The sequence below is a fragment of the Penicillium alfredii genome (assembly GCF_028826965.1).
Source record: "Penicillium alfredii strain IBT 34128 chromosome Unknown utg000012l_segment0_segment0, whole genome shotgun sequence".
In the NCBI taxonomy this organism is placed as follows: Eukaryota; Fungi; Ascomycota; class Eurotiomycetes; order Eurotiales; family Aspergillaceae; genus Penicillium; species Penicillium alfredii.
Genome location: NW_026622709.1, coordinates 1,355,993 through 1,373,264, shown reverse-complemented (window position 1 = coordinate 1,373,264; position 17,272 = coordinate 1,355,993). Strand labels below are relative to the sequence as shown.

General features: G+C 53.0%; 6 protein-coding genes across 6 annotated transcripts; 4 read left to right on the top strand and 2 right to left on the bottom strand.

Annotated features, from left to right (window-relative positions):
- Positions 1-301: 301 nt before the first annotated feature.
- Positions 302-3,548, bottom strand: NUU61_010050 (uncharacterized protein; the record flags this gene model as incomplete). Its single annotated transcript, XM_056660575.1, has 4 exons — positions 302-430; positions 486-1,572; positions 1,629-3,330; positions 3,395-3,548. 4 exons carry the CDS (start codon positions 3,546-3,548, stop codon positions 302-304), a joined length of 3,072 nt encoding a protein of 1,023 aa, XP_056507073.1.
- Positions 3,549-4,184: 636 nt separating this feature from the next.
- On the top strand, positions 4,185-5,729 carry NUU61_010049 (25S rRNA (adenine645-N1)-methyltransferase; the record flags this gene model as incomplete). Its single annotated transcript, XM_056660574.1, has 1 exon — positions 4,185-5,729. One exon carries the CDS (start codon positions 4,185-4,187, stop codon positions 5,727-5,729), a length of 1,545 nt encoding a protein of 514 aa, XP_056507072.1.
- A 238-nt stretch (positions 5,730-5,967) lies between these two features.
- On the bottom strand, positions 5,968-7,043 carry pup2 (proteasome core particle subunit alpha 5; the record flags this gene model as incomplete). The annotated part of the gene is made up of 3 exons (XM_056660573.1): positions 5,968-6,651; positions 6,794-6,872; positions 6,979-7,043. 3 exons carry the CDS (start codon positions 7,041-7,043, stop codon positions 5,968-5,970), a joined length of 828 nt encoding a protein of 275 aa, XP_056507071.1.
- A 297-nt stretch (positions 7,044-7,340) lies between these two features.
- Positions 7,341-10,156, top strand: NUU61_010047 (gamma-tubulin-complex subunit SPC97; the record flags this gene model as incomplete). The annotated part of the gene is made up of 4 exons (XM_056660572.1): positions 7,341-7,683; positions 7,761-9,748; positions 9,802-10,019; positions 10,075-10,156. 4 exons carry the CDS (start codon positions 7,341-7,343, stop codon positions 10,154-10,156), a joined length of 2,631 nt encoding a protein of 876 aa, XP_056507070.1.
- A 596-nt stretch (positions 10,157-10,752) lies between these two features.
- NUU61_010046 (uncharacterized protein) lies at positions 10,753-11,800 on the top strand (the record flags this gene model as incomplete). The annotated part of the gene is made up of 3 exons (XM_056660571.1): positions 10,753-11,175; positions 11,258-11,465; positions 11,592-11,800. 3 exons carry the CDS (start codon positions 10,753-10,755, stop codon positions 11,798-11,800), a joined length of 840 nt encoding a protein of 279 aa, XP_056507069.1.
- A 3,148-nt stretch (positions 11,801-14,948) lies between these two features.
- On the top strand, positions 14,949-16,337 carry NUU61_010045 (class I SAM-dependent methyltransferase; the record flags this gene model as incomplete). The annotated part of the gene is made up of 7 exons (XM_056660570.1): positions 14,949-14,953; positions 15,023-15,143; positions 15,195-15,356; positions 15,412-15,477; positions 15,651-15,772; positions 15,864-16,102; positions 16,156-16,337. 7 exons carry the CDS (start codon positions 14,949-14,951, stop codon positions 16,335-16,337), a joined length of 897 nt encoding a protein of 298 aa, XP_056507068.1.
- Between the last annotated feature and the right edge of the window lie 935 nt (positions 16,338-17,272).

Sequence of the window (17,272 nt, the reverse complement as noted above, 5' to 3'; positions counted from 1 at the left end):
CGTGGATGACGAGGGCGGCTGACTCGCGGGCCGCGGGTGGAGATGGAGGAACCACGGTGAGACAGAGGTGAAAGGAAAGAGAGAAAGCGAGAGCCAACGGATGAGATGAAGGGAGAGTTGAAGATTATGCAAGAAAGATCAAGGCCAAATATCAGCCTTACAATGCGTCAGGCAGAAGCGATGAAAGCGATGATGACATGTGGGGGAAGTCTCCGCCACACTGCACTGCCGACGTGGGAACTAATGTAGGTACACCCTACGATTCTGCAGATATCCAGAATATTCATGTGAATGATTCAGGCTACAACTCCAAGACGCTCAGATCGTCCTCCAAGCTCAAGATTCCAAACCCGTACTGGACATGATCCGAGGCGTTGATCGTGACGAAGCGCAGGTCGTTGTTCGACATCCCCGCCTTGCGCTCGAGGTACTACACAGAAGACAAAAGTCAGCATAACTCACCCACCCAAAACTTCACGACTTACTTCACTATGCCGATCCATTTCAAAAGACCGCTGATATGGCGGCCCGCGACCATGCTCCGCAGCAGTGACCCATGCTCTTTCACAGCCCCCGGCGACAGCGTCCGAAGACTTCCATCCCGTCAGGCGGGAGATTTCGCGCAACTTTGCGATTGTCCAACCACGTTGCGTGGCATCTGTGTATTGCACACCAGCGAAGAACACCGGCACGGTCATGTCAGTCAGAGACGACCCGAGCGTCGGGCTCAGACTGCCGGCTGCGAGATTGTAGCGCTGCGGGTAATAGATGCCGGCAATGATTTTCCCAATGATCTGCGCGTACTCTGCTGTCGTTGGAGCCGCTACTCCAGCGGATACCATCATGGCTGGGGGCATTGATGGATGCAAACGATTGAGCAGAATGCGCCCGGCGTAGTAGTACCCCCAGATTACCGCGATGGTATGCGTGCGATATTGAAGAGCGGGCCCGAACGGGGTCGAGATGGGGGGAGTGACGTCTGCTGGTAAAGGCCGGAAATCATTGCCCAGCGCCTGGAATAAGGTGTCCATGGTGGCAAAGATCTCCTCCCATTCCTGTTCTGCTTCGCTGTATGTCGCGCCCGAGTCAGAGTCATCACTATCTGGAGATGCCCGTTCCTGGCGGGGCTTGTCTGCGAATCCAGACGGAAGCTGGGTTGGGCCTGTCGGGGGTATCATCCCGTACATCGGAGGACTAGCTTGGGCGGGTGCCGGAGGACCTCGGGATAGCAATCCATCTGCCGTAGGTCTTCCTGCCTGTTGTACGGGACCTCCTTCCTTGGGCATAGAAGAGCCACCAGGAGGTCCCTTCGGCCCAAAAGGCTTGGATGGACCTGGCATTTGAGTGGGATCGTGTTTACTGAAGCGCCCTATGAACTTGAACAATTCTGGGGTTGGCCTCCAGTCTGTGCCGGCTGCTTTGAGTGCTTTTAATTTCCGCTTGCGATCACGAGCACCGAAATCCGTGATCCGCGCAAGCATCAGCCAGATATGATCTGCCGAGCCGTAGATGGCATCCAGTCTCCCAATTCTTGCTCGAGGCGGACATTGGCCCAGTTGATAATATGGTATACTAGGGGAAAAGTGAGCAAGAGTCCCCGTTCATATATAAGAAAGAGTTTGACGCACAAGAGTCCGTTTCCACTGACCAAGCTATGGAGCACGTCCTGCTTGATAAACCACCAGTAAAGATCGCACTGGATGCGAAAGGTCTCGATGTCTTTGCGAGAAAAGTGTCTCGTAGGAATTTGTAGATGCCCGTCATTGACGCGTCCAAATTCATCGTAGTTGACAGCTCGGCCTATCAGCGAGCCAATGAGCCCTTCGTCGATATTGCTTTCTTTCTCGGCAAAAGGGTCATCCTCAGAGGTGTCGCTATCGAAGGGGTAGTAACCCAATCCTTGCCACGCCGAACAGCTCATTTGACGCCGCTGCTCACTGGCTCTGCGACGGTGAGCCCGTAGGTTTCGGGTGAGGCCGGCAAAGTCAATTTCCCGGATGAGCTGGGCTGACCCGGCCACATGGTTGTTCCATTTCGAGTGCTCGGCAGATATCACCTCATAGTACCCTAGAACTAAAGCGGCGGCAAGGGTTCCGATCTTTTTACGCCGCAATGGAAGGCCGACTGCACGGCCGACACGCCTGAGTGCGTAGTGATAGTGCTTCAGAGATACAGTAGTTGGCACTTGTTGCAATTGTGCAATATGCAGGCTACTGATTGCCAGAATGGCCTGTAGTAGCGCCGGATGTTCCAAGGCCTTGAGGGGGAGTGTGTAGGTCCACAAGCCCTGCTGGGCAGCCGAGACTGGAGTTCCCAGAACGATAGAGGGGTCAGTCGCGTGTCGTTCAAATATAGACAACGAGGGACCGGTTGAGTGTATGAAGTGAGCAAATATACGGGCTGTCTTGGGATTGTTCAGGGGAGAGGATGCCAACGAGGGGTGATAGGAGGCGAGAATGTTGGGCTCGTTCAAGTATGTGGTGAACGAGCGAAGCTGGCTGTCATCATGATTGGCAGAGGCCATGATCAGCGTTAACTGATTGGAGCCTTCGGCTTGAGATTGATGTGCTATATCCTCGTCGGATTCCACGTCATACAAGTCTTCATCTTCATCGTGCACATACACAATCTGCGGCTGCTGTGAAGTGAATTGTTCATGCGTTTGAGGGTTTTGAAGCACTTGCGCCTGATTTGTCTGGTATTGGCCTCGTGTCTCATTGAAAGTTGGCGTCGATGAGATGGTTGTGGCATATGGTTGCTCTGGGTGTCGTATTGGGTCGTGGGCCTGATCTATCGTTTCAATGCCCATGTCCGGGATATGGCGAACACCCATTTGATCAAAGATGATGTCCTGAGGTTGAAACTGTGAGTGGTCGGTCATGGTAGATGGCATTGGTACATGTCCAATCTGGTCCATTGACTGGGCTGGCCACATATCGGGGGGCGCTTGCATGGGAACGGCAGGATAGCGAAATGGGGGAGGTGTGTCCAATTGAATCCCGTCAGGCGTAGCCAGCTTAGATGACAGAGGTGTATAGTGGTCTATTACCCCCGTTTCCACGGGCCGTGGTGCTAGAATGAGATGCTGAGTAGCAGCAGCGGCTTGCTGGGGCGGAAGCAGGCTGCTGGAATCATTCGACATTTGCATCCTCACGGGAGCGGTCTGCATCGGCGGATTTTGGCTGTGATCGGCCCTATAAGCCCCGATGATTCCCATGGGATTCTTAAAAACCACTCGCGGGGCATATCCCTCGCAGTCGCGCTTGGATTTGACGCAGTTGGTGCAAGTGGGCTTTTCCTCACCGCATTTGATGCGGCGTTTCCGACATGCTACAACACTTGGTCAACCGAAGGTCTTATTGTAGCAGGAGGTTTTCGTGCAATTGCGACCTACTCAAACAACCGGTTTTGGTCCGTTTCTTGGGAAGCCTGCGGGGGGCAGAATCCCTCGCTGTCGACGCTTCAGCTGAATCCCCAGTGCCGGCATTGGCCTCTGTGACTTGGGCATCCGAACGTGACGCATCCAATTCCATGTCGAGGGTTGTCATGATGCTTGAGCCAGCCCGAGAGAAGAATTGCAGAAGTCCCGGCAGTTGACAGCGGGGTGCATAGTCCGATCGAATTGTGGGGCAGCAAGTGGACGAGGCAGATCAGATACGGCGTACTAATCACTGAGCTCCCCGTCTCCACCGAACACCGACAGTCGATCACCCGCTTTGTACGACCTTTTGATAGGCTTGAGGGTGTCTTTTGTCCACGCGATTTCTCTTGGTTTTCCCAGTTGAAAGCCAGGACAAGTTCTTGTACACAGAGGGTTGAGAGATGAGGGTGCATTGGACCGGATATCCGCCGGGACCAGGGAATTCAGCTATGGAATAAGAAGAAACCTTAGACATAAAGTATATTTAAAATGCTTGAAATACCTCAAATATTTTAAATATTTCCCTATAATATTCACATAACATGAACAATATTCAACCACACGCCTGATGCCTGAGGTTGCTGTATCGTAACATTGGTAATATAAATACCAATCAGCGATAACGAAATTTTGCTTTTTCTTTTCTCTTTCCATCGGAGAGCTCGATCCCTGCTTCACATCCCAACAACCAGAGGCTGATTCTGCAGTTCGACCTTTCGTTGCAAAGAAGAGACAGTGGATAATACATTTTCACCTTTGCAACATGTTCGCAGTCCCAGGGTGGTCGGTTTCGAGCTCTGCTCTCAAGCAGCAGACCGAACCGGAAGCGCAGTCCCAGAACCAGTCGCAGTCAACCAAGGAGGGCTCAGGCTCGAAAGCAAAGAACAACAAACGCAAGCGTGGAAATGACCATGTCACTTCCGGCAATGTCGGCGAGATGTACCGAAAGCACATCGAGGGTCACACTGGAGGACCTCGCAAGGCCGGAAAACAGGGCGCAGGCGACTCTATGAAGCCGGACAAGAAGCAAAAGAAGGAAAACAAAACGCCCGAGAAAGCACCTCAGTCAAAGCCTGCCAATGACCCCGCTAAGGCTGCCAATGGCGGCTCCGAGCAAGCAGATGGAAAGCCAGCCAAGCAGCAGAAGAACAAGAAAAACAAAGACAAGGAAGCTCATGCAGAAGATAAGAGCCAGGAAGGCAAGGCTACTTCAGGCCCGAATGGAGCCATTGACTCTGCTGCCGCAGAGCTTGCGCCGGCACCGCCCCCAACGTCCGCGACGCTGACCCCTCTCCAACAAGCGATGCGACAAAAACTGATCTCATCTCGGTTCCGCCACCTCAATGAAACCCTGTACACCACGCCGTCCTCGAAGGCTGTCGAGCTGTTCAATAACAGTCCTGAACTATTCGACGAATATCACGCGGGTTTCTCGCGGCAGGTGAAGGAATTCTGGCCCTCCAACCCCGTCGATGGCTATATCAAGGCGGTTCGCGCTCGTGGAGGAGTGCCAGTCCCAAAAAAAGGTGGCAAACCCCAGCAAAAGCCCGGCAAAGGACAGCCGCTGCCCCGTCGGCCCAACGGGGTGTGCACGATTGCCGATTTGGGCTGCGGTGACGCACAGCTTGCGCGCGCCTTGACCCCGTCAGCGAAAAAATTGAACCTGAAACTTGCCAGCTACGACCTGCAGGCGCCAGACCCGTTGATCACGAAAGCGGACATCTCCAACCTTCCTGTGGAGGACGGGACCGTCGATGTAGCCATCTTTTGTCTGAGTCTGATGGGCACGAACTGGGTGTCTTTCGTGGAAGAGGCCTGGCGTGTGCTGCGCAGTGACGGCAAGGGTGAATGCTGGGTCAGCGAGGTCAAGAGCCGGTACGGAAAAGTGACGCGCAAGAAGGCCCAGATCGGGGCCCAGAAGCCACCCAGCAAAGCGGACAAGAAGAAGGCGAAGAAGAAGTCTGCCGATGATGCCGACTCGGATGTCGATGATGCGGACATCTACGCTGAGGATGCTCGCCCGACTGACAACGACGAAACGGATATCTCGGCGTTTGTGGAGATCTTTCGGACCCGTGGGTTCGTGCTTCGTCCCGAGTCGGTGGACAAGTCCAACAAGATGTTCGTCAAGATGGAGTTTGTCAAGCAGGGAGGTGCTCCCGCCAAGGGTAAACACGCCACTGGATTGAGTGCCCCTGCTCCCGGTGGGAAGAAGCGGTTCGTCGAGCGGAAGAAGGACACGGAGAATGACTTGACCCCGGATCAGGAGGCTCAGGTGTTGAAGCCGTGTGTTTACAAGATCCGCTAGGCGCTGCCTGTGCATGCCATTGTATATAGATTTGACTATCAGGTCATCCTACAACATCGATCGTGGTAAATCTACAGTTGATACACGGCATAACAATCACCTGGACTTGGGCATATTGCAAGTTTCTTAAGCGTAGGACCACATCGTCATTAGTTTTTCTATTGATCTCAACAGAAATACCAGCAGGCTAGGAACACAGAGTCTTTCGATCACCGGTTATCTTCCAACCCGTAAGCGTTTATTGATTCCCACCCAGCTGTGCGACAGCCTGGGACATCTGCTCGTCATTGTAGATGCGGAACCCATTCTCCTTAGTCACGCTTGCCAACTGGACATTCTTCGAATCAAGCTTCTCCTCCATGACCTGTTTCAGCGTCTTCAGAACCAACGTTTCGGCCTCGGCTAGCGTCAAGGAGCGGTGGTATTCATTCTGCAGTTCGGCCTGGGCGCCTTCGCTTCCGGAGCCGATGGCCTTGGCGTCATACCGGTAGAACGTACCCGACGGTTCGGCGTGATATCTAAAAGGTAAACAGAGATTAGCGAGTCGCGCATGGAAATGTTCAAATGCCATCACATACAGCTGCGGCCCATCCTCATCGTGACCGGCAATTAACAGCGCTACTCCAAACGGTCTGCTCATGACACTCTCCTCGTCATCGCCACTCTCACCGAACCGGAGGGCCAGGTCACAAATCGCCTGCGTGGTGCTCTCGACCCGCAGAGGCTCGGCGTAGTGGAAGGCATGGTTCTGGCACTCGACCCGGGCGTGCTCGACGAGGTTCCGGGCATCGGCCTGCAGGCCGGACATGGCGCAGCCGATGTGCTGGTCAATCTCGACGATCTTCTCCACGGACGAGGCTTCGAGCAGCGTGGATGTGACACGCTTCTCGACACCGAGGATGACACCTTCCGATGTTGCGACCTAGGCGAATGTCAGCATAGGGTGTCGTCACGGCCATTGCGATAGTCGGCCCGTATTTCCGGTCACAATAGCGAGTTCATGATAAAAGTCATATTATTGTGGCGGCAACCAAAAAGACGAGGGAATCTAAGGATGAACGTACACCGATCGCCGTAGAGCCTAGCTTGATAGCTTCGAGAGAGTATTCGACCTGGAACAAACGGCCTTCGGGGGAGAAGGTGCTGCGATGGTTTCATTGTCAAACTGGGGGCTTCGAACAGGGAGGGGCAGTATTGATTCCGGGGGCCCGTACTTGATTCCACGGTCTGTTCAGAGCTGTCAGTTGACGTCGGTCCTAAGGGCATTGGCGGGACGGGATGGGGCTTACCATATTCAGATCGTGCAATGAACATGTTGATCGATTATGGCACGAGGCGTATATCTCGGAGATGGCTAGATAAAAAGAGGGAGGAGAGGGAGACGTGGGCGGAGAGGGTGTGGATGAGAGCACCGAAGCTCGAGGCGGAAGCTCTACGCAAGTGAGTTGCCTGGCGGCTGGTTCAGGCACCAAGGCATCAGCGCTGCCCAAACACCCGCGGATTGTTTTGAAGGTGCGCAACATCGTTGGCTTAGCTTATGATCTTCGTGGTCTTATTCAACCGGTAGTTTTCGCCTATGTTACATCATCCTCGCCACGCCCTTGCGGGATTATGTCCGTCAATGACCGTCGCGTCAGCTCCATGAGCGCTTCACGACCCCGCGTTGTCTCCAATCGCGTTGATGCCGGGGAGTCGCATCAACCCGATAACGTGGACCCATTGCGCACGAGCACCTCCAGCCAGAAACACAGGATGTCCCGAGATCAGAAGACCATGTCCGAGAAGCGCTCGGAGCGCATGGTGGTGACAACAAGGGAGAAAGCAGTGCGGAGGAACCCTGTCAAGGAATCCACCGGTGCGGCCAATCGAGGGGATTGGGATAGGATAAAGCCAAAGAAGATGGCAGATGGCGCAAGTCCAAATGCGCGACGAGCGGAGAAAGATACGAGCAATGGTTAGTGATCATATCCCTACCTGGGTCGCATCGTGTGGGGTTGCAACAACCAGACTGACCATGACTCTCTTGTTCAGCACCATGGGACCCGCAAGCCTCTTTAATTCCTCACTCGACCGCGCCGTTAGCTTCTCGTGTATCTGTTCCTCCACTGGCATCGGCTTGTCCGCAGTCACTTCATCCCCGACCTCTTCGGGAGCTCTCGTCGGACGCCCAAGAGGCCGCGATATTGGAGGATCTGCTGTTTGTGTTCATGGGTTTCGAAGGGCAATACATCCATTACCAAGGCTCATATGATCCGTCTGTTGAGAAGGACCGCCTGATGGGTCCTGTCTTCCAATTGGCGCCCGGTCTGGATCCCACCCTACGCGACCTCACGCAGTCAATGTTGAAGATGGCCACACATTACAGTGCCATGGAGGCATTTGTGGAAATCCAAAGCCGCGCCGAGTATGGAGCTGTCAGCCATTCGCTATGCGCATCAATTCGAAAACTCCTTAAAGACTACCTGATCCTCATCGCGCAGCTGGAAGGCCAGCTGCTGAACAACCCTACCTTTACCTTACACCTCCTCCACCTCCACACGATGCCAACAGGGCAATGTCTAGCTCAGCTATACTCTTTGGGTCAAGAACTCCTCCGACGCAATGGGCTTCTGGACCAAGATCTGGATGAATCGATTGACGACTTTGACGACGTCGACAATATTCTGGAACAACTGAAAGAAGGGGGCGACTTGGTCCCAGGAGCCATGGCGAGCAAGAAAATCTGCAAAGGCGGTAATGTGCTGCGGTTATTGACTGAGCGCCTGGCCACGTTCTCGGGCGACCCGACAACGAAGACGCTGCTCCAGACGCTGCTCCGTGACGCCAGCCGCCCCTATATGACGATGCTGAACGAGTGGCTCCATCACGGAGGTATTAAAGACCCTCACGCGGAGTTCCTGGTGAAAGAGCAGAAATGGATTAAACGGGAGAAACTCGAAGAAGATTACACGGATGAATACTGGGAGAAGCGTTACACAATCCGCGACAACGAGGTTCCTCCACAGCTGGACAGTGTGCGAGACAAGGTCTTGCTGGCAGGGAAGTATCTTAATGTGGTGCGAGAATGCGGCGGTGTCGATGTCAGCAAAGCCGTCAAAGATGTCCCAAAAACGCTCGACGACCCCAGGTTCTTGGACAACGTCAATGGGGCCTACACATATGCAAACGCGTCTTTGTTGAACCTCCTTCTGACCAAGAACTCGCTCACGACTCGATTCCGCTCTCTAAAACACTATTTCTTTCTCGACCGCTCGGATTTCTTCTCCTACTTTCTTGAGCTGAGCGCATCAGAGCTGCGAAAGCCAGCACGGGTGGTCAACGAAGGGAAGCTCCAGTCATTATTGGATCTTGTGCTGCGGCAGCCAGGTAGCATTGCAGCGCAGGATCCATTTAAAGAAGATGTCAAAGTGCGGATGAACAAGATCGGACTCACGAAATGGCTGATGCAAGTCGTGAGTGTCTCTGGTATTGATCAAGATCACCCAGAAGCGGCGTTTGAAAAGCAACAGACGTCTGCCACACAGGCCGCCGACGATGAGAAAGACATTGTGGGATTTGATGCGCTCGAGCTGGACTACTCGGTACCGTTCCCGCTGTCGCTGGTGATCAGCCGCAAGACTGTACTTCGTTATCAACTCATTTTCCGACATCTTCTGTCACTGCGCCACCTCGAGACGCTGCTGGTCACGTCTTGGGCGGATCAGAACAAGGTGACTAGTTGGCGGCACAAGTCTTCTGACCGACGACTGGAAATATGGAAACGGCGCGCATGGAACCTGCGCGCTAAGATGCTTGTGTTTGTGCAGCAGCTTCTGTATTTCTGCACGGCAGAGGTGATCGAGCCCAACTGGCTTGGTCTGATGGACCGGGTCAATGGGGCCGATGCCAATGGGTCGGAAGTGACCGTAAATGGCACTAAGCAGGTGAATCGGACGGTCGACGAGCTGATGCAGGACCATGTGGATTTCTTGGATACGTGTCTCAAGGAGTGCATGCTTACTCAGGCCAAGCTGTTGAAGGTACGGCGGTAACTCTGCACCGGGGAATCAGTGCTAACAGTGTATCATTCCAGATCCATTCCAAGTTAATGATTTGCTGCACCATGTTTGCATCATGGACGGCCGCTTCTCTCTCCCGGACATTGTCCTCAGCCGACCCCGACCTCTCGGGAGGCAAGGCGCCAGGCGCCGATGCCAGAGGGTATGATCCATCGCGGATCGGCAAGCTCGAGGACACACTCAAGCGCTACGAGGACCATTTCAACCGGCACCTGCGGATCTTGATGGACAGGTGAGTTGTTCCTGTCTAGAGGTGGTGATTGAATGAATTTCCTGACAAGGTCTAGTTTGAACTACTTTGCCGCAACTGAAAGTGTGGTACTCCTGAAGCTGGCACACTCATTGAGCTCGATCAGCAAAGAGGACTGAGGCACCGTTCCAAAGCCAGGAACATCTCTGTCCGGACCAGCACGACATAATCAGAGCATGCGTTACCGACACTGGTGGCATGCCTTAGTCTCAGCCCATGGACAGTCACTGGGTAATCTTGTCCACGCACGGCACGCCTTACACTCAAATGTACCAGTCGGAACAGAGGCGGATTTCACGCCAAATCCGCCTCAAGCCTACTGGAACATCACCGAGCCTGTTTGGTGGGGCGGTTTCGTCAGTGATAGCGGTTAGGTCGAGTAGATCCACGAACTGAATGCAATATGTTACCGAGTACTTTTTCTTTTGGTAGAAGAAGTAGGTAGACAACTGCTTCAGTAATCATGGAGCATATACCAACTTTTGTAGCTGATTTACACGAGTAGAAAATGAGTAGAGTCGCTCTCGCAAGTTGCGGGCCTCCGAGCCAGCTGAGCCGCACAGCCCCAGTCGGCATCGGCATAGCGACGCAGCTCCGACATTCTGCGCGATATTTAATGACCGCATCATTCACGAGCTCCCACCCAACACGCGCTCAACTTCTTTAAAGAAAAGAAATCAGAAGCGAAAGACCAGATATTCTTCAAACAACAGAAATGTCCCTCACCGACTCCCTCACCACGGCGCTCCGCCGTATCCCAATCCCATCTCCCCTCCACGACCATCGCACCGCGATCCTAGCCAGCGCCGCCGTCCTGGGAACATCGCTCATATTCCCGGCCGCGTACCGCGACTACCAGCTCTTCAAGTCCTACGGCCAGGGCGGGATCCCAAATAACCTAGCCGGATGGCTAATCGTGCGCCTGCTGATGCAACCACTGGGCCGCGAGATGCTCAGCACAGACGAGTACGAGCGGCGCGTCGCGGCGACAGCGGGCCAGGGCCCGGGCAGCGAGGGGTATCTGCTGGTCTCGGAGACGCAACTGGCGTCGCGGAGTGCGGCGGCACGGCCGTTTGTCGGGCCTCATGTGGTGCCGCAGCGGCAGATGACGCAGCTTCCGGAGCAGGCGATTATGGAGGTATGTATTTGATTATACATTTACGCCTGGCGCCTGGCATCTAGGGTATGCTTTGTGTGTGTTTACTGACTAGGCTGTATAGAAACTCCGCGGTTCCTTCCTTGCCTTTGGGCGGCGCAATGAGCATCTTGTCAAATTGAGCCAGTCGCTGGCCGAGCGCCATAGCGACGCCCTTTTCCTCGCGGATCATCTGCGTCCCACTGAGATCACTCAGCGCACGCGCGGCGAGATCTCCCATGTTCACACCGGGAAGGACCATTCGCTACATGTAATTCTCGCGCCGGCTGACTGTATGTTCCATGTTCTATTTTCCATCTTGCTCTATCTCTACTATCCCATGGCGATGTCTCTATGTCTTGATAGACAAAGATTGGCCGAGGCATTTCTTTGAATGTGTACAATCTAACACCACTTAGGCAAGAAAGTCATTGACGCAGGCTGGGGCCAGCGCCACGCCTTCTCCGGCACCGCCGCGATGTCGATCCTGTCTCTGGGCCTGCTACCCGGCATCCCGTGGGAATATCTGCTCATCTACGCGCCCCGCACCGAGGCCGAGATCGAGACGGTCATGCAGATAGTGGCGGCGAGTGTCAAGTTCGCGACAGGACGCGAGGATGTGCGGTGAATGAGTTGATTACTATATTATATAGTATTGTTGTTGCTGTTTACTTTTCGTCTTGGTGTTTTCGGTTCTGGTTTACTTAGCTACATACCCCCCCCCCCCTCTATGTACGATTCAATCATGATGTGATGATTGATTTGAGTTTGGTATATACATAATCGTGGACAGTTGGTCAGCATGAATTGCTCTCAAATGGAGAATTGGAGACATATACCTCCCAGCAAGGTCCACCATCGATTAACCATATCCTGATAATACCAATAATACATAAAACAGATCCCCCGTTCGATGGCTTTCCTCTCTAGGTATCCTCTACCGAGACTCATTTCCCGAATTTCAGCCGCAGGATTCACTGGGTTGTGGCTATGTCTGCGTATACTCGGGGCGGGACCCACGGCGGTGGTACGCTAGAAATATTTATTCGGGAGGGTTAGTATTGCTAAACTAATCATCATCATCATAATAATCACAATTATATGATTACTTTTCTTTCTCGTCTTTGGTTCTTACCTAGATATAGAGAGGAAATATACAATTCTTGATCCAGGGGCATACAATCCCGACTGTATCATGCGTGCACGATGAAATGTTCTGCCTCGGTAGTGCTGGGGCAAGGGCGCCGGTGTGCTGGACGAGCTCCACCATATTAAATTTCGCGTGTTTGGACCCAGCAGTCTGGTTTGTCATCTGGTTTTTTTTTTTAATATTGATTTATTTTTAATTTATGGTATTTAATTTATGTTTTACATTTGTTTTATTAAATACGATTATTTCTATGGGATCAGATTTTACTTCCCTGGGGTCGCACCAAACCCCTATTCTTCGGCCAGTCTCATACTTTGTTTCGTAGCTCGGCAATAGAAATGCCCGTGGGTATTGAAATAGAAGAATCCCTCGAAGCACTCTCATGAAGGTTATAAATCAGATAAATCAATATATATTTAAAGACTAGTACCGCCAGCGTGTCTTCCCGAGCAATGAACCATGGCGCTGGGTTCAGGGCCAACGCTCAAATTTGTCCCCCCGGACAACCCCTGTCGAGACCCGACAACGTGGATCGCGACTTGCATGAACTTCAACATCGTGCCGACTCCGGTTGATTGTGTAGTGCACCACGGATGTTCTAATAATAACCGTTGCTATTGAGAATATAACATAACTTACTTATACTTACGGTCCACGCATCCATGCCGGCTTAGAAGTCCTCGTGAATTCCTCCACACGTAGTCGCCCCCAAAAACAGGGTGGTTTGCGTCGTGCGTGGTCGTGGTGGAGTCCGATCCAGAAGGCGTCGGAATGGGTCTCATATGGCCTGGAGACTTTTGCCCCCTGGGGGATCCATTTAGTGCAATGCACCAGGCTCGTTTGGAATTTCTAGGGGGGTTCCACGGTGGATTGCCGACGGAGTGGCGTGGACACTAACCCGTAGAGGAGGATGTGAGAACACTCATAGGATTGTTGCGATGGATGTCTTTTACGCTCGCTAGTCAGACTGCCTTGGTCCTGTCGATTTGGAGTGGACGAGCCTGGAAAGAGAGAAGGAGAGAAAAGAGGTAGGACCCTCCATCTACTTAAAACAACAGCCATAGTCTCTCAAGATCCTGAAACACACCTGTAGCACACCAACCTGGTCGTCAGCCTATTCTTCTCATAAGCCCGTAGAACAAGCGGTGAAGGAGAAGAGAGGGGCAAATGATTCAAACCAGCAGAGTCCCGACAGAATGGAGCCCAACGAGGATGATGCTGATCTGACCCCACTTGAATTGGAGGGGAGGGGTTTGCCATCGGGGGCCTGCGAGTTGAACAAGCCACCTGGCATTGCAGTGGCTCACATGGACATGACGGACTTACTCCGGAAGTTGTCTGAATGTGTTGCGAGAAATGTCACCGAGCGCCCGGTCCTAGGCTAGTTCGTAGTTCGATTGACAGCGGGAGCCGGCGAAGATCCATTCCCGTGCTTCTGGGATTTTCGCAATGCAGGGTTCGACTGGCCCTCCAGCAAGGCCTGGTCCAAATGCCAACGCCCTGGGCTGGCTCTATCAGAATCTCCGGTTTTCTTCTCTCTTCTGCTTGTCTTTGCTTTTGGTTCATTTTTCGCATCGCGGTTGGGTTGATAGTCTCAGAGTGGGCGTGATATTCTGGAACTGTGCGGCGTCTCCAAGTCGTTGCTCCATTTTGATGATCTCATTGTGGTCTGAAGGATGTGGAGGATCCTGTGGTGAATAATAATAGGGGGCGTTCCATGGACGGCCCTTCATTTTCCATCTACTCGCGCCTTACCCGCACTCGGGACCAAGGAGCGGGCTCGATGTGGTTGGATATGGAGACCCCCAGTCCAATGCAGCAGGCGGGTTTCACTCGATCCACTCCCTCGGGCGCTCTTGGACCCTCGAGGCCAAAAGTAGGTACTATGCGAGGCGGCGAACGGCGCATTAGCTGACGGCACGGCCACCTACTTTCAAGGTTCGCTAGCCTGGCCTTAAAGCAGCAGACCCAAGTTGAGTCTATTCTGATGCATCAGTAGGGTGTGTCAGTCCGTGAACCAGCCTTCGGGTACTCAACCGACCCGCCTTTTTCTAACCCCTTCCATGTGCCATTCTCCGTTCGGAGTAGAAAAAAACAGTGTTTCCTCCACTGCACTCATTTCAGTAGTCCGCGGTGGCAAGAGAGGTACCACAGGAGCGATTTGGAGAGGACTGAGCGGCCACGCGAATTGTATTCAGCCATCGCAAAAGCCCCCGTTGGGGCACAATATTTGACCAATTGCCCTCAGACGTTCCGAAAGGAATTTGGAAGGACAAAAAAGAAAGAAAAAGGAAGCTGGTCTGTCCATTCGTACATTGCTCGTACGTACCTTGTATAATTGGGGCCCCTCATTGAGCTCTCGCAGACGCCCAAGGGTGAACGATTCTCGCGCGAGCCGCCATCCTGTCTGAGGGTGCCGTTGCCGCCGACGTCTGCTAGGCCGCACCCGATCGCGTCCATGAAAATCACAGCCGAACAAATTTTTTTCTCTTCGAATACTATACGCAGATGCCCCCCTTGACTTTCTGAGATTCCGGCCCCGCCCTTTGACGAACTGGCTAAACGTTTCCAATAGCCCAACTGAGATTGATCTTCTCGTTCACAACGGACGAGAAATCGGTTGAAAATGACGTACTGACACCCTCTCCGCTGCCCATGCTCGAGGCTGGAAAAGACTGACATTTATATTGACCCATCAAGGAGCCCAGATTCACAGACAATCGAGCTGGACGGTGAATATCTCGACACCATCACGGTACACGGCCGTGAGTATCAAAAATACTCAATCGAACACCGCATATATTTCGGGCCAGTCGATGAGGTAAGAAAAACATGATCTCTCGGTTGTCGTTTCAACTGACGCCGAGCCCAGGAGGAAGCACAGCGGCTCGACGACCAGGAGCGAGTATTCCAGAGAATTTTCGACAGCCGGCTGATCTTCCCACCCATCCCTCGACTTCGAAGAGTTCTGGATTGTGGCCACGGGTCTGGAGCCTGGGCTTTGGGTGTTGCTGAACAGTACCCCGATTGCGAGGTGAATCATTTCCATGTCTGTTGTCGGCATTCACTGAACCTCTTTCTATTACCAGGTCACCGGCGTGGACATTGCCCCACAGATGAGCCCAGACGATGTGCCCGAGAACCTGTGGCTCCAGGTGAGTCAATCCTGTTTACCTTGAGATGATTTTGTGCAATGAACGACTCAAACTCTGTACCCGCCTCGTACTGCTGGCTTCGGAGCTTCTTCCTGGGTCTGCACATGGCGTCGACGGCGTGACAGCAGAGACTGTAGCGTCTGAAGAACGATTGCTGACCTAACCCTGAGTAGGTCGATGACTTGAACCGAACGTTCACATTCCCCTCGAATCATTTTGACCTTGTGCACTCGAGACTCCTTGCGACCGGCATCCACCGAGCGCGGTGGTCATCCTATATCCGTGACATAGTTAGGTGCGAAGACCCCTACCAGTTGCAGTGCTGCCGTTCTCAAATGCACGCCTCACATCCTGAGCATCCCAGCACTAATGCCCGATTTTTCAAGGGTCCTGAAACCAGGAGGCTGGGTTCAGATGATCGAGATATACTTCAACGTGCAATCTGACAACGGCTCCATCACCGATCAGCATGCCCTCAGAAGATGGAGCTCCCACTACATGCGTGCCTTGGAGGACCGGAAGGATCTTCGGATTGGATCGAGAATGAGAAACCTCCTGACAGGGAGTGGTTTGGTAGAGGTTGACACCAAGATGATCCCTCTGCCGTTGTCGGCGTGGTCGAATGGTAACCCCTCCCACGCATGTCAAACGGTGACTGTCAGCTCTGACTCAGTGCAGACCCGAGGATGCGAGACATTGGTCGGTCCAACAGTGACAATATCCACCAACTTCTTCGATCATTGGCGCTTTACCCGCTCATCCAACGCTTGCACATGTCGGTAGAGAACTTCGATGCTCTGGTGGAGGAGGCACAACAGGAGGCGAGGGACCACAGCCTGAAAGCGTATTTCCCTCTGTAGGTCTCCAACCCCGCAAGAAACCCGAAAACCAGTTCTGACTCGACAAGGTATGTTTGCATTGGTCGAAAGCCGTGAGATCCCGGCATAATCTCTAGGGCAGAAAGGATTTGCATCACCAGGTTGCATGTCGACAGCGATATGGGTTCTTCACATGGAGCAGGTTGCCCTGTGTTTTGATCGACGATGATTTCTTCGCATTGCACTCGCATTTACATGTCGAATTAGCGAATGATGGTTAGTCAACCAAGTTTTCTTGACCGTACAAATATCCCACCTCACTACCTGTATCCGACTGCTTTGCCACAAAATGTTGTCTGCTGAGATTCACGGCGATAATTCGAAGATCTCGCCAGGCGAGTTTCTGTGATAGGGTTGTATGGTCACACAGCAGCACATGGGATGATCAACACGACGTGTGGTACGTGTGAGAGGCCACCTGTAGTCCACCCGCACTAACACACATGTCGGTAACCGCCAACGATGGTTCCGGCGAGTATGCCAGTCAAGTGCCAAGTGACTTCGAAGTTCGTCAAGAGACTTGGCTTTCAGATCATCGCAGTGGATCGATCGATCGGAAGGATCTCAGGTGCCAATCCGGGGGACCGTGCTCCCTGTCAATATAGGGACTATGTCGTTACTTTCTCCAGATTGGCAGTCCTAAGTTGCTGGTGCCCAGACGATGGAAGATATGGCTGCCGGCAAATCATACCGTATCCCTGGGGCTCAAGGTGATCCCCATGGGGGTTCGTGTTGGATGTTGACGATAACCCGGGCCGACCATACCGTGTAAGGCAAGACTGACCAAGACTCCTATCAATTCCCGACGCGGATTGTGAGATGACCGACAAGAGAAGCAGGGCAAAAGACAAATGAAGTCGGGAGAGAAAGGAGAAATAAGAAGAAAGCGGTGCTGAGGGGGAACCAACCTGACGGGA